The sequence below is a fragment of the Myotis davidii genome, unplaced genomic scaffold, assembly GCF_000327345.1.
Source record: "Myotis davidii unplaced genomic scaffold, ASM32734v1 scaffold449, whole genome shotgun sequence".
In the NCBI taxonomy this organism is placed as follows: domain Eukaryota; kingdom Metazoa; phylum Chordata; class Mammalia; order Chiroptera; family Vespertilionidae; genus Myotis; species Myotis davidii.
Genome location: NW_006383007.1, coordinates 753,343 through 767,967, shown reverse-complemented (window position 1 = coordinate 767,967; position 14,625 = coordinate 753,343). Strand labels below are relative to the sequence as shown.

The 14,625-nt window shown below is 40.8% G+C and overlaps 1 protein-coding gene across 1 annotated transcript in view; it reads right to left on the bottom strand.

The window, feature by feature from the left end:
* Positions 1-14,625, bottom strand: part of FRAS1 (Fraser extracellular matrix complex subunit 1) — a 479,756-nt gene that overhangs the window by 285,291 nt on the left and 179,840 nt on the right. Inside the window, exons 5-7 of the mRNA XM_006778222.2 lie at positions 9,522-9,681; positions 7,703-7,836; positions 370-453 (exon numbers count right to left, since the gene is read on the bottom strand). Coding sequence (XP_006778285.1) covers positions 370-453; positions 7,703-7,836; positions 9,522-9,681 — 378 coding nt within the window. The remainder of the gene's footprint in view (positions 1-369; positions 454-7,702; positions 7,837-9,521; positions 9,682-14,625) is intronic.

The following is a 14,625-nucleotide window of genomic DNA, read 5'->3' as shown; positions in this document are numbered from 1 at the left end:
GGGTAAAGTAAGGGGGCATTATCTCTAAATATCAGTACATAAAATCCAACCAAAGCAGACAACCTAAGTGTAAACTGATAGTGATCAATGACAGTCCTTTTTTCTCTTCAAGATGTATGAACAGTAAGTTCACCAAGGTTCGTGAGCTGGGGGCTGCTTGCCAGCACATTCCTTTGTATTTCTAATCCCCTCCTATTTAGTTTTTTTATAAAGGCTTTCCATGTAGAGAAGAAAAAAGATGCTTATGTACTGAGTCACTAATCCTGGCAGAGTCAGACATGAGGGCAGGAGGTACAGTGGTTTAAAGAATGGAGGGCAGATGTGTGAAAATGTATGTCAAACACCTGCATGGGGTACAGCAGAGGTTACCTGGTATACTTGGCCAGCAGCGGAGCAGGATCCAGAAGAGCACTGGGGGCAGCATTTTCCAGGAACTCGAACCACAGTTTCATCCTGAATACCCAGAAAAGGATAATCCATCAAAAGGAAGCATTAATAAAATCCATAAAAGGGGGAAAATTTTATTCATAGCCAACTGAAGCATGTGCCTCAAGCATCCATAAACAGCAATTCCTCACATTTGGTATCTATGAGTAACCTTCTGCCTGGACAAAAATTAGCACTGCCAAGGTCAGTGAGACTATTAAGAAGTTTACACATTCATTAAGTCCCAGCCTCTTCTAAAAACAAACAAAAGCACAAATAATAACCATAACAATAGTAGTACTTAGTATTTGCCTGGCATTGTTTTAAATGCCTGATAAGAATCTTCTGAAGTAGATGCTCTAATTGCCACTTTACAAACAAGAATAGTAGACACAGAGAGGTTATGTGACTCACCCAAGGTCACACAGCTGACCTGGCAGTAGTAAATGGTCAGTAGTGGAAACTCAGAGCACTAACCATAGCAACACCTAAGAGCACTTACACCCCTGCTGAGTTACCTTTAAGTTCAAAGAGAAGGTATCCCTCACAGACTACTTCACTATTTTTTTGCATCTTTATGTGAACCCATCACTTACATATGTGCATTAGGGAGGTCCTTAACATGAAAAGAAATTAATCTTATCTCTATAGATCTGGGAATATGTCAGTGCTTATGCACCTCTAACACCCCACCTCAACCCCAAAATATCAACCCATTCTGTCTCCACTGCCCTACGAATTTTCACAGCAACAGCCTCCTCCTTAATGTCCCAAAGCCAGTTTCTCACTCTGACTCATCACTACAGTCTTATTGATGGGCAGGAAGATAGACCAATTAAAGGCAGGGAAGGAGGATTAGAACAAACCAACTTTCAATGACTACGAAGTGGTAGATCTTATATAGAAAATACCTCATAACAGTTCTCTTCCCTTATTAGAAGCAGAAAATGGGATTTTATTACCATGGTTACTCTGGTGTTCATTCTGCAGGGAAAACAAGATCGGTGTACTGGGGGGAGAGAAGGGGCGGAGCTGCCAAATAACCTTAATTTTTCTTGGAAAATTCCAGTCATACTTCAGTAGTTCATTTACCCCAATTATATATGATGAGTTAGATTAACATGTTGCTATGAATAGGATCTATTTCAAACACCTGAATCACTGTAATTAAACTGACAACTTTTCTATACTTTAGGTTATTTTATTTCTTTTGATTCCATATGCAAAATATGATGACCATTGATGTTTAACAGAACCTGTGAAAACTGGATATGGATTGAAATCACTGAGCATTTCTTGACTTCAGAACTCTTTAGTTTAATGACATTTCAGTGAGGAATAAAATAAAAGTTTATCTGATATCACAGTCTTCAATGTCTTCATTGAAGTAAACAAATGAACTTATACAACGTTAAGTAAACAGGGGACAAATGTCATGATCACAAATCTTGAGAAGAAATTGAGTTAGTATCAATCTATATTCCCCAACCTGGACTAAACCCAAGAATAGCAGCAGAGTAAGCAGGAGAGTAGGGGAGGGCGGAGTTGCTGATATGGAGGTTGGTACAGGGAAAATCAAGCTTTCTGATTCTTACTGGCAATACCTAATTATGTAATTTGTTGACAGAAACAGACGCTTCCTTCACAAATACAGACCAACAAGGGCAGGAAGGAAAAGCATTTCAGGAGAAAATATCCCGGGATACCAGAGAACTCTAGGATTCAGAGGTGAGATCCAGCTGGGCTGAGGCTTCATAAGCCAGAGGACTGCAGAGGCAAGTAAGAAGGTGAGCAGCGAGGTGGGTCAGAGAAATGGGAATGGCTTTTTAACAAGCCTTTTGTTGCTATCACACACCTGGATCCTATCATTCTGGTCTTCGTAGATTTGCTCTTTCGAATGTACAGTTTAATACAGGGGCCAGCAAACTACGGGCCTTGAGCCAAATCCAGCCCACCACCTGTTCTACAAGTTCAGTTTTATTGGAACACAATGACATCCATTCATTTACACAGTATCCACAGCACGTTCTGTGGTACAATGGCAGAGCCGAGTAGTTGTTCCAACTGTATGGCACTCAAAGCTGAAATTTTTCACCATCTGGAAAAGTTTGCTAACCCCGGGTCTAATATATATATTACCCTCAGTTATCACAGGAGTCCAGTGAAAATATATATGTGTCTGATTAATGTCATTATAACTTTGGTTCAAACTACCATTTAGGATATATTTTAAATAAAATAAAATACATCCCTAAATAAAAATACTTAAGATAAAAAAGTGTATAGTGTCATAGGCCTAACAGCTCTTGATAAAGTATTTTCCCACTATGACACTTCTGAAGATATAGAAAGAGATAAAACTTCCATCAACAAAAAGTAGAACAGCCAACCTCCTATCATTGCCAAGAGGAAGTCCCATCGACCTGTGGCCTTCCTTTGGTTTGTAAGCCTAAATAGTCTTCCCAACTCTCTGCCTTCCTATATCAAACACAACACGACCTTCATCCCTCTGGTGTGTGGCTGCTGCTGTTTGAGGCAATCAAGGGGCCTCAATACCTTCTTTTCTACATCTAGTCAGAGCCTGTAAGTTTAAAAAAGAGTGGGGATTATGTGTGTTTGGAGAGTAGAGGGAGTGATAAAAAGCAGGGGTGGGGTGTGGAGGACTCCCCAAATGTAAAACATATAGTTTCCGAGAGAGATGGAAAGAGCCCCTTGCAACAGTTCAAACTGGGGATTATAGTTTTTGTTTCATGCATTCAAAATGTAAGAGGGTTGGGCAGTGGGGTTAGGAGAATATTTGATCTCAGTACAGTAGAGCTACACTACATGAAACTTGGCAGACCCCTGGACCAGGAGGACATGCACATTTCTTAGCATCTGGCTAGGGCTCTAAGAAGGGGAATTGGCCAGGGGCAGGCCTCTTATCCTTTCAGCTTTCAAGCAGTGGGTATGGGTAGATTTCTCTTGATCAAGGATGAGTAAACAGAAAGAAAGGAACTTGGGGAGAAAACCTTGAAGAAAAAGTGAAAGGAATGACATTCGAAAGATTCAGAGAAAGAGCAGATTTCTGAACACTACATACTTTAAGATCCAAAAGAAAATATTTAAAAGCAGTTTTGCAACTTTAGCAAGATGTAAGAAAATGCAGTCTTTATTAATTACAAGTGGGAAGCAATAAAAAGAATAAGCATTGGGATCAAAAAATAGATGAACCAACAATAGGAGGAATAAGGAAGAATCAAAAGAAAACTGATGTGAAATCTTCAAATTAAAATCAATACTACAGGTAGTAAATACAAACTCCAGAGGCTCTCTCCATAATGCAGGGGAAAGACAAAGAGTGAAAAATGATGAGAAAGAATATGATTGATAATGAGGGGAAAGATACGCAGCAATCTAAGAATCATAGGTGTTTCTGGAGGAATAGGGATAACCGGAAAGAATATGATTAATCAGAGCTGTAACCATAGAAAATATTTCAAAAACTAGAATACAGGCTGAGAGGGCTTACAATATTCTAGGCGAAATATGTGAAAAGACACCTCGCCTAGAAATGTCTGGGAAAATGTTTGAATTATAAAGATTAAAAAAAAAACCATCCTGCAAGAATCCAACAGAGTGAAACCACCTAAATAGAATGGAATAGAAAGCAGACAGACCTCCATGGCACTAAATTCCAGAATTCAATAGAAAGAAGACGAAAGGGCTGAGATGGAAAGAGAACATAATCATCCCAAATTTTAGACTCTACTAATTATCTTTTATCAATATAGACAACAAGAAAATGATTCTCAAATACTTAGTGGCTCAGAAAACAACATATCTGAAGATGAAGTTCAGCCTACTCAGATTAATCAATTTTGGGAGCAAGGAAAAGATAGTACTAAAAAACGGTGGTAACATCATTAGGAACAACTCTGATCAGACCAAAGAGGAAATTTTAATGAGCCCACAAAAAATGTGGCTGGGTTAGTGCTCTTTTCATAAGGGATATGAACAATTGAGAGCAAGCAATTTCAGTATTTACATTCCTCACTAAGGAAACAACTCCTTATTTAAACATAAGACATTTCTCCTTTCAACAGGATTATCACCAACTTCTAAAATGTAATCATAACTAAGCAAACAAAGAAATGTATCCACATTTGCCTATCAAAAAAATTGAAATGAGTTACTGAAAGGAATTTTTAGGGGTGAAATAGGCAGGGGTTTAGGAAATTTTTAAAAAATAAGGGGTCCCTGGAAAAAAAAAAGACCAGGGCTACAGAGTTGTAAAAGGGTACATTTCCACAAAACAAGGAAACTGAGAGTAGCAAAAGGTACACATTTACAGAATAAAGAGAAGGAAACCCCTCATTCAAAGAAAGAGGAAGGAAAGCTCAGAGGAAACAGGAGAACAATAAGGGAGAAGAAGGAGGGAACCTCCCATACTTCACATGACACTTGAGCTCAGGAGTTGCTATAGTGACCAAATCAAAGGGGACCCATCAGGGGGGATATTGAGGCAAAAAAACTGCAGCCTTTAAAAACTGTAGGAAAAGGGACTCCGTGGGAGTCTGTGCTTACTAGTATTTCTCAATAAATTTCCACCTTTGCTATACCACCTTTCCTCCCTGGTTTCATTCTTTGACTCCAGTGGACAAAGAGCCCGGGAAAACCATCCTGCCCAGGGGAACACCACGCATTGCAGTTCAAAGTTCTCGTTTCATTACCAAAAAAATTTCTATAAGGGTCTTTTTAAATGATGAAAATATGGAGGATCACTTTCTTTCCTGCTTTTCTGTGTTTGCCAAACTTTCCTTAATGTGTACAAATTATTTTTATAATGAAAAAACCTTATATTAAAATTCAAATTTTTCTAGAGCTCAAGACCTGGAAATACATTTCTTCTACTGAACTTGTGGGTTTTAAAAAAATATTTATTGAGTTAATATATAAAAGAATCATGATCATGCACAATGATGTTAGCAACTATTGCTATTGTGATTATTATTCTATACATGCGATGAAACCCATCATTTTGGGAGGCAGTATAGCATAATGGCTAAAATTACAAGTCAGTTGTGGTCTGTTGAAGTTGTGATTAGAACTGCCTCAGCTAGAAGTGTGCTGGGCTGTATATATGGCACTTCAGCCAGACAGGGGCGCGCTGTGCCCTCTGTTCCTAGAACACATAGAGAGGAAGGTACTGACATCAGGCCAGGCCTTGAGATATGGTCTCATGGCCCCTTCCCAGCACGCAGGCTTTCTTTCTCAGAAGGCCCGGAAGTCTCATTCCAAATTTGGGAGACAAAGGACTGGAAAAAGTATAAATAAAGAGAGTTTCCTCCATGTTGGGGGCCCAGAATTTGAAATGCACATTTTTTCTCTGGGCCGCCACAGAATTTAATAATAAAATGTAACTCCTGTAGTTTGCACTGCAGTTCAGCCTCTGCTTCAGCAGGGTGCTATAACCATAGTCGCTGGCCAGCTCAATAAATCCTCCCTTGCTGTTTAAGACCTAATTGGAGTCGGTGGTCTTATTCTCGTGAATGTTAGTCCATAACAGAAGCACTGACACTTTCTAACTCTGGTACCTTGAGCAAACTACTTCTCAGTGCCTCAGTTTTATCTACTCTAAAATGGGATAATAAAGTTCCTACTTCTTAGGGTTGTTCTGAGGATTAATTAAAGCTCTCAAAACAAATTGTTGGTACATAATAAATGCCCAGCATGTGGTGATGATAGATGGTGGTGGTGATAATGTTTCTATCAAAAGTGCTAATTCTACAGCATCTCTTTACATCATCAGAACACCGAATATTTAATACTGATATTAAATAAAAAATAGTTCTAAATAATCTGACAGTTGGTTTTTTAAAAATTATGTCATGACAATAATGTAGACTTAATAATGCAAGAGGGATTAAAATCAACCTATTTCCAATACTTCAGAATGGTTGCACATCAATTAACTCTAAATCATGCTACCAAATTCCATCTTTTTAAACAATGCAGGCTATATGTGTTTGGAAGCTACCATTTGAAGCCAGAATTTATATTTAATGGGAAATAGTAATTTCAATTATTACAATATCCAATCCCCTAATACACAGTCCCTGGCTAAGTTTTTAAAGATTTAAAGAAAGGGTCCCAATGGGGTGTTTCCTCCATCCCTTCTCCCACCTCCTTAATTGCATTGGCAGCAAACTGCTTAATTATCCTTTATTCAGGAGGGGCCTGAGACCTGGAATGTGTAAATCAAAATACCTCCACACTACAGTGTCCTCTGAATGTAAGATATTGTACATCTCTACCAAGAAGCTCACTTGTAATCTTAAAGCTAGGACAGACTTTGTGATGAATTAAGAGATGTGTCATGAGCGTAGTAGGGTGTAATGTGGGTAATACAATCTAGTCTTTCAATTAGATACATTTTCCTTTTATTTGGCAGTTAGTATTTCTTGCCTAATTGCCTTTTGTCTGCCTTTAAAAATATTGCCCAATTGTCACAATATGCCATGTTATTGATTTTGTTTTATTTGACACAAAGTACTGCTCTGTATCAACTGAATGTTGGCTTCCAGCTTTTCCTTAGATTAAAAAAATGAGCTACTTTTTTCACCGGAAGCAAACTCTTTTCATGGTTATCAGTCAACTGCCAAAAAATCTCCGTAGGAGCCTCTGGAAGAGTAAAAAACTATACAATACCATGTGTACATTTATTTGCAATTGATTTTCTGTTTGAAATTTGTGTGACAAGCCTAATGTTTTGAAAATCAGATCAGCTTTAAAAGAACAGTAAGATCCCACTATTTTAAACCACCCCAGAGAAGATCCTTTGATAATCTGAAGCATTATCTTATAAGAATTAAATAGTGTACGGCTGAATAATCATGTGTAAAGACACATATATGTATTCAAAAAGCAGCATATACCTTTGCATTGTCCGACAGTAACAAATCTGATCAATGTTACTGAATTTTCCAGATGTTGAGCTTGACATTTTTGGAACATCTGCAACTGGGGTGGGCAGCTTCCTTTTGTTCACCCTCAAGGCTCAGTTTCATAATGTAACAATTAGCCTAAATGGCTGGTGATTAGACTAACTGTAGCCTCTCAGGGTGAAATCAAGGTCTCAGCAGTAGTCTCCAAAAGTATCAAGGAAACAAAACAGCCTTGGCTCCTTGTTCCTAAACTTCCATGGTGGCCTGACATAATCTCCGAAGGGACTCCAAGGCCTGCACAGTGAAGTTAACAGTCTGGGAAGGATCCATTCTGAGGCTGTCTTCCTTACCTTATTACAAAACAGAGGCTGACATTGAGCCACGAAGCACTGGGTGACCCCATTTCTACACATGCATTTGGCACAGGAACTCAGTGGCCAGTCTTCCCCATCCTGAAACACACGGCCTTCGTAGGAACAGGACTCTGGAAGGTCAGAGAAAGAAAAATTACTGGGGCGATTGCACTTGCTGATCCCAGGGCTGATGCATGGGTGCGTGGCCAGTGCAATCACATGGGGTCCCATGTTGGGCCCCAGTACAAAGAAGGACGCCCCATTCTTAGGGTTTAATGCTTTGCAGTCACTGTACGGAGTTCTTAATAACTCTCCATTTTGTAAGGGAAGTCCAATGAGCATGCGCTGTGGTTCAGGGTCTCAGCTGGTGCACAGTCCCACCTCCCACTTCCTCTTTGCCTTTTTGGGATGAGCTCTCCACCTCCTGCTCCAAAACCTGCCGCCCTCCACCACCCGGGGGCCTGGATGCGTTGCCAGGGAAGTACATGTGTCCTAAGCACCAAGGAGCAGGGTGGGGTCCTGGGAGCCCATGGAGGACTCCACCCACCTAGCAAGTATCTCCACACCTGAGGGAATATGATATAAAATATCATATTGAAAACAGGACAGGTTGAAAAGTCCACAGAAGGAAAGAAAAAGCATCCCCCACCCCCCTGACTTTTTGCACAAGGCGCCCGGCACTTTTTCATTTTGCACACCACCCCGCAAATTATGCAGTTGGCCCTGGCTGATCCTCCAGTCTCTCCAGACACAATGCTGCCAATGAGTCTTTCCCATGGAGGCCAGCAAGAAAGCCTCCTAAAACATGAGCCAGGACCCCCCAGACTCACACTGCCCACTCTGCACTCCACCCCTAAACCCCGTGGGGTTCAAGCATTTTTCTTTGCCGGGTAATTTGACTTAAAGCAGCTGCCAATCCCTTTCTGGTGAGTGAACCAGAAAGGCACGAGGCAAGCATTCTACTTCCATCACTTCCTCACATGCTATTTAATCATGTGGTTCTCCAGGGGAAGAGCTGGCCAGAAATGGAATAATTGGGGATCAGAAAGAAACCAGGGGTCTTTTTAAAGGGAAAAGACAAGAAGAGTAGAGCTTCCAGGTGCCATTAAGTAAAAAAAAAAAAAAAAAAATTAGCTATTACTTGCCAGGAAAGAGCATACTGCAGCCATGACAATTCACATTGATTGTGAAGGAAGGGGGCGTATATCCCTAAATGTAATGAAAGTGGTGCTTGGACCAGGAGTGAATTCCAAGGAGAGGCCTGGCAGTGTGCTGCTGGCCTGCCGAACTGTGCCTTGGTTTGGAGGCAGGCATGATCTCCACAGCGGAGATGCAATGAAGACAGATGAAGTACCTGCTTCCTGCTCTGTGTGTCTTGGAGAAAAATGTTATGCCATCTCAAAGACCAGCCAGCAGAATTAGTGCCAGTGACACCACATTTAGAGAGATTTGTTCGTTCTCCTCTCTGCCAGGAGCCCGGAGGAACTACCTTGGTGTCATGGAATCACATCAAAGGATCTTGTCCCTCCTTCCTTTCCTTCTCAGGGGCTATGAATGCAGAGGGATGCATCTGGCCATGGCAAAATAGGTAAATCAGGGACTTGCAGAATGCTAAGTTTGGGAGGAAGCTTAAAGATGTGTTCCAACCTCACTCTTTGCAACATCCCTTCCTGCCAAGTGCAAGGCTCCATCTTGTTCCAATAAGAAATGGGGTTGGGAATCTTTGAACCACATTGAACGTGAAAGAGAAGAGTTGGCGTGTCACCGGGTGAACCTCAAAGGCAAAGCGAATCTCTCTTTACAAGCTCATACTCACTCCCAGGGCCCACACAGATGGGACAGCAGCTTCCTTCAGGGATGAACTCCAGCTCCTGGTGTCCACACAACAGCGGTGGGCATGGTTGGGGACTACATCGGACTTCTCCGTGAGTGCAGGAGCACACACTACACACAGAGGAGGCCCACTCTGTCCCATGCTGAGTGTCAGGGGGGGGAAAGAAAAAGAAGGTTATTGCTAGAATAGACGTTTTCATTTGGCCAAACACAAACCAACCTTTTTAAATGAAGAATGGAGCCCAGGAAAGATGGAAGAAGGCTCTAAGCTTGCAAGATTAAGACCAGGGTTTGCAGTGTCCCAAGTCTAAAAACTAATTTTTATTTTATTATCCCTAAGATTATATTTGAAATTTTCAGAAAAGCACAAAAAGGAAATCAAAATTACCCCAATCCCATCACTTAAAAATTCTATAAAGCCCAGAGTAAAATTCACACACTTACACATACAACTATTTAATATTTTATATTGATTATATTGTTTTCAATAGCTTTCTCAATTCTTTCTCTCCCTCAGCTCACCTTCCCTCTCTTCCTCCCTCCGTGACCCCTCTCTCCTTCCTTCCAATGACCTCATGGTCCTGGGGAAAGTGCGACAGCCAGCAGGAGGCACCTGCTCCATCCACTTCTCACACAAACTGCAGAGTCCACTCATTCCCTGTGAGAGTGCCCATCGACACTTAGAGAATGCTCCCAATCCACTTTAGACTGGGATACAGAATTCCCAAAGCTAGCACTGTCTCAGTGATCTAACAGAGCCCTGTTTTGAGTTACCATATGATTTACTGAGCACCCAAAATATCTAAATGGGCCACTCTCAGGTGTGATGCAGAGTAAGAGGAGGTGAACCCTAAATGTAAAAAGCTACAAATATGTTGATTGCTTAGGGAAGTAGCTGTCAAAATATGTTCTCACGGGCAGAATGACATAATGGTGGCCTTTTACAAGATGTAGGGGGAAAAATTAGCTTAATGAATGAAGTTTTCCTCCTGTACGATTTTCTTTAATACTGGAACCTCCTTTCTTTTGCCTCTGTTAATGTAGTATAGACTTCTATTAAAAAACATCACACATTCACGGTGCTCAATCACCTAATGTAATCTGGGGATTACAACTGTGTCACTGAGAAGCATAGAAAATGAAGTCCTTTTGCTTCTGCACAAGCCAGCATCCAGCATAATTATTCATCTCTCTCAAACACAAAAGAACTCTGTCTTACCTAAGCAAGTCAGTACCTCTTTATTCGGCAAATGGCTGCAACATTGCAAGCACTGCCCATCTTTCATTTTGGAATTACTAATAACCTGTGCTATTATTGTAGCCATGATAATAATAGGTAGTCACAGTCATTTAATTATTTGGGAACTAAGCCCTCACCTTACTGTCCTGAAGGTTTCTGTCCTCTAGGTGGCCTTACTGGGAGCAGAGGGGGCAGCAATGCAAGTCATGTGCTGAGTCCAACAAACCAAGGACTTCCTGGGATGCGTACGTGTTCTGGAATCCCAGCTTAGCCCAGACTGCTTTGGGGAAGATGGGTCAGTGACTTAATCTTCCTAAATTTCAGTTTCCAGGTAGCTGATTAAAGAGCCAACAAGAGTGGGTGGCAGGTAGAAGATGCTCAATTCTCTCCCCGATTCCCCCAGCATGAGTCCCTGGCCTTCCTCCCCATGTTCACACCGACAGTGCCAGCTATGGTTGTGGGAATGGACATGCATGCCAAGACCAAGTCCTCGCCCATCAATTTTCACTTCTGCTATAATTAAACACAAAATTTCAAATGTAGTACAGCATACAGATGGGCAAGCCCACAACTTGCTGGTAGGCCTAAGCATAAAAGCTAAGCACGACATTTCAAGAGAAAAATTGACAGGTCCTGGTGAGATAAAATTTTAAAAGTCTGTCAAAAATACATTCTAAACAAATTTAAAAGCCAATGACAAGCTGATTTAAAGACTGCAAATTAAATTAATTAAAACAAAATTGATATCTAAAAGTACTGACAAACAATAGGAAAAATCTCAATGGAAAAAAATGGCAATAAGCTTATAGAAGATTCAACTTTCTTAATTGCAAAGAAATAATAATATAAAAACATTGGATTTATTTAAAATAAGGTAAGGGAAGAGTTAAAATCCACAGTAATTAGTCCTGGAAGCTGCAGTGTTGGGCGTTTCTCCCACCCACAGCCTTCCTCACTGTAGCATGGGAATAACTCAGCCAGGTGGGGCCTGTGCTCTCTGTGATATCCCCCACTGTGTTTATCATTAGACACAGATGATTGAAAATGCATTTAATAATGACTATAGATGTTACAGCCTCAATACTCAAAACCTTTAGATGCTTTGACCTATTAATTTCACTTTTAAGAAGTTACATGAGAAAAAAATGATCAATGAAGCACATAAAAGTTTAAATACAAGAAATTCCATTTCACTGCTCTTTATAGTAAAATTAGAAATATTTTAGTGAAAACTGGAAGCTACCCAAATGCCTAATATAGGAAATCATGTTCTCTAAGAATAAGCTAGGCAACTATTTAAACATAATATTATATTTAAAAAGCAAGATATAAACTGTATACACAGTATAATTACAACTATGTAAGCCCTATGTCTCTATCTATCGGTCTATCTATCTCAGTATCTACCCATCGCCACTGCCACCCCCTCTCCAAAAAACTGAAAGAACAGTAACGGTGGTTTTTAGAGTTTGGGGATTACTGGTGGTTTTTTTCCTCTGCTTTTGTATGCTTCTCTATTTTCTAAATTTTCATCAATAAACATTTTTACTTTTGTCATCAGAGAGCAAATTACTGTTTAAAATATATAATGAATCATTTATATATCTTAAGTAAAGTAAAATTTGAAGGCTGCATATAAAACAACTGAAAATGAACTTCTTTATTACAAATTAGGAGATTGCTTCTAAACATCTAGTCATTTCACTTCATTAAAACAAGAGCATGATTTCTTTACTACTCAGAAACACTGTCATTTCTGAAACATTTGCAATCACACCACCTTTCAGACAGAGACCACAAAAATTAATTATAACAACAATCTGTCAATCACCAGAAGAGTTTCATCTGTAAAATGAGAGGGCTGTGTTCGCTAATCTCTCCAGCACTTTCAAACTCCCTAATGATGTAAATCTATTATCTAACTCAAGAGACATAACACTAAGCAGGGGATTCCCTCTTCACAACAAGCTGGAAATATTTGAAAACCATGTGAAAGCCACAGAATAAGCGCCAGAGGGTGACCCAAAGTGCACAGAGTAAAGGAATTACTCCCATCTCTCACTCAGGGTCAAGTAACAAAAGTCCCCTCCTTTCCAACGCCTACTCCTGTCCCTAAGGTAGTGAACCTCTCTCACCCAAGGGAGACTAGGGATCAAGGGGTTCATCACATGCTAATGGATAGAAAGATGGATAGGTAGGTAGATAGATGGATGATAGATACTACAGACACATAGATATAATTTCAGTGCTCTAATACCTATTTACAAAAGCCTTATTTATTTTATGGGCACCTGCAGCAGCAAAGAGAGCTTTGTAAAATCAAGGAGTAACAGCTATCCAATGCCACCCACCCAAAAGACCCGGGTTTATCTGTGCCATCTTAAACTCGTGGATACTTTTAGAAAACATGAGTTTTTGACAATGGGAGAAAAGCATTCTGCAGACATCTTAAATATATTCTTCTGTAAATCCTCACCTGAGGATATTTTTTCCATTGATTTCAAGACAGTTGAAGGGAGTGGGGGGGATGGAAGGTGCAGAGAGAAACACAGACATGAGAGAGACACATTAATTGGTTGCCTCCCTCAAGGGCCCCTACTGGAGCTGGGGAACCTGCAACCAAGTTACGTGCCCTTGACCACGGAATCAAACCTGCAACCCTTTGGTCCACAGGCCGATGCTCTAACCACTGCACAAACCACCAGGGCTTAAATATATTCTTATGCACAGCCAACCAACAAGTCAGCTTGGCTGTTGATAATAATTCCCAAGGAAAGATAAGGTCATAAAGTATTTGCCTCACTTACTGTCGGAGCAACAAAATAATTTTTCTTCATATAATTTGTTCCCGTTATGAAGTTATAGAGGTAGAATACTAAATATCTGGCAATGTTCAGTGCATATTATAATTACATCCTCTAGGTTGAGAAGAACAAGGCTGCAGAATTCAATACTCATTTCTTCCCCCTCACACATAAATTAGTTCTCCTTTTAGCCTCAGAGCAGGCAACGTGAACAAACCTCTCCCTCCACGCTCCTCTATTCAGTCCTATGTGGGCACCAGGGCGTTACCACCTGCCACTTCCTTTTTTTAGTGTATCTTCAAGCATTATTTTTCTCTGACATGATATTATCTGGTGCTGGTATAAATTAGTGCAGAGGAGAAGAAAGGGGATTAATGGTCCTTTCCCCTCTCTTTCACAAGCTAATTTGTGGGGAAAAGAACAGGGGGGAAGCATTCCAGCACTCTTTAGGAAAACATATTTCAGGCTTGTCTACCTGTCTGGTTGGCAAGGCTGGGCAGAAATCCAAGTGCTAATTTGAAGGGATAGCTTTGGGGAGGTCATGGATGAAACAGTCCCCCAAATGCTGGCGGTAATAAGCCCACGTAAAACTGTCAAATCACCTGCAGTCAGCCAAAAGACTCAAGTGTTTTCCTCTCTCCAGGGAAAATGTTGGGACTCCTCTGGACTTGCTGGAACGCCAGTTGTATAAGATGCTGCTGCCCTGCAGGCAAAGGAGGTTCTCTAGCGGGAGGCGAGGCTGCTCACTCAGAGCAGGGCCTCTTGCTGCCCCGAGTTCTACCACCCCTGACTTTCCTTCGTTTCGACCCTGTTCTTTGGAGACATTTCCACTGGTTCCCCTCCTGCCACACTCTATCCTAAAGCTTCTTCTAAATCTCTCTTAGGGGAAAGCTTTTACCGCAGATCACAGTTCCTTAGTTCCTAAAATACCAGGCTATTTTATAGCTCCTGGGAGCGAGTCTCCATAGCCTGCCCCATGGGATGCAAGCCAGAGGCTAGAGAGGAAAGTGCTCTGGAAACTGCTTACCAACAAGCTGAATGGG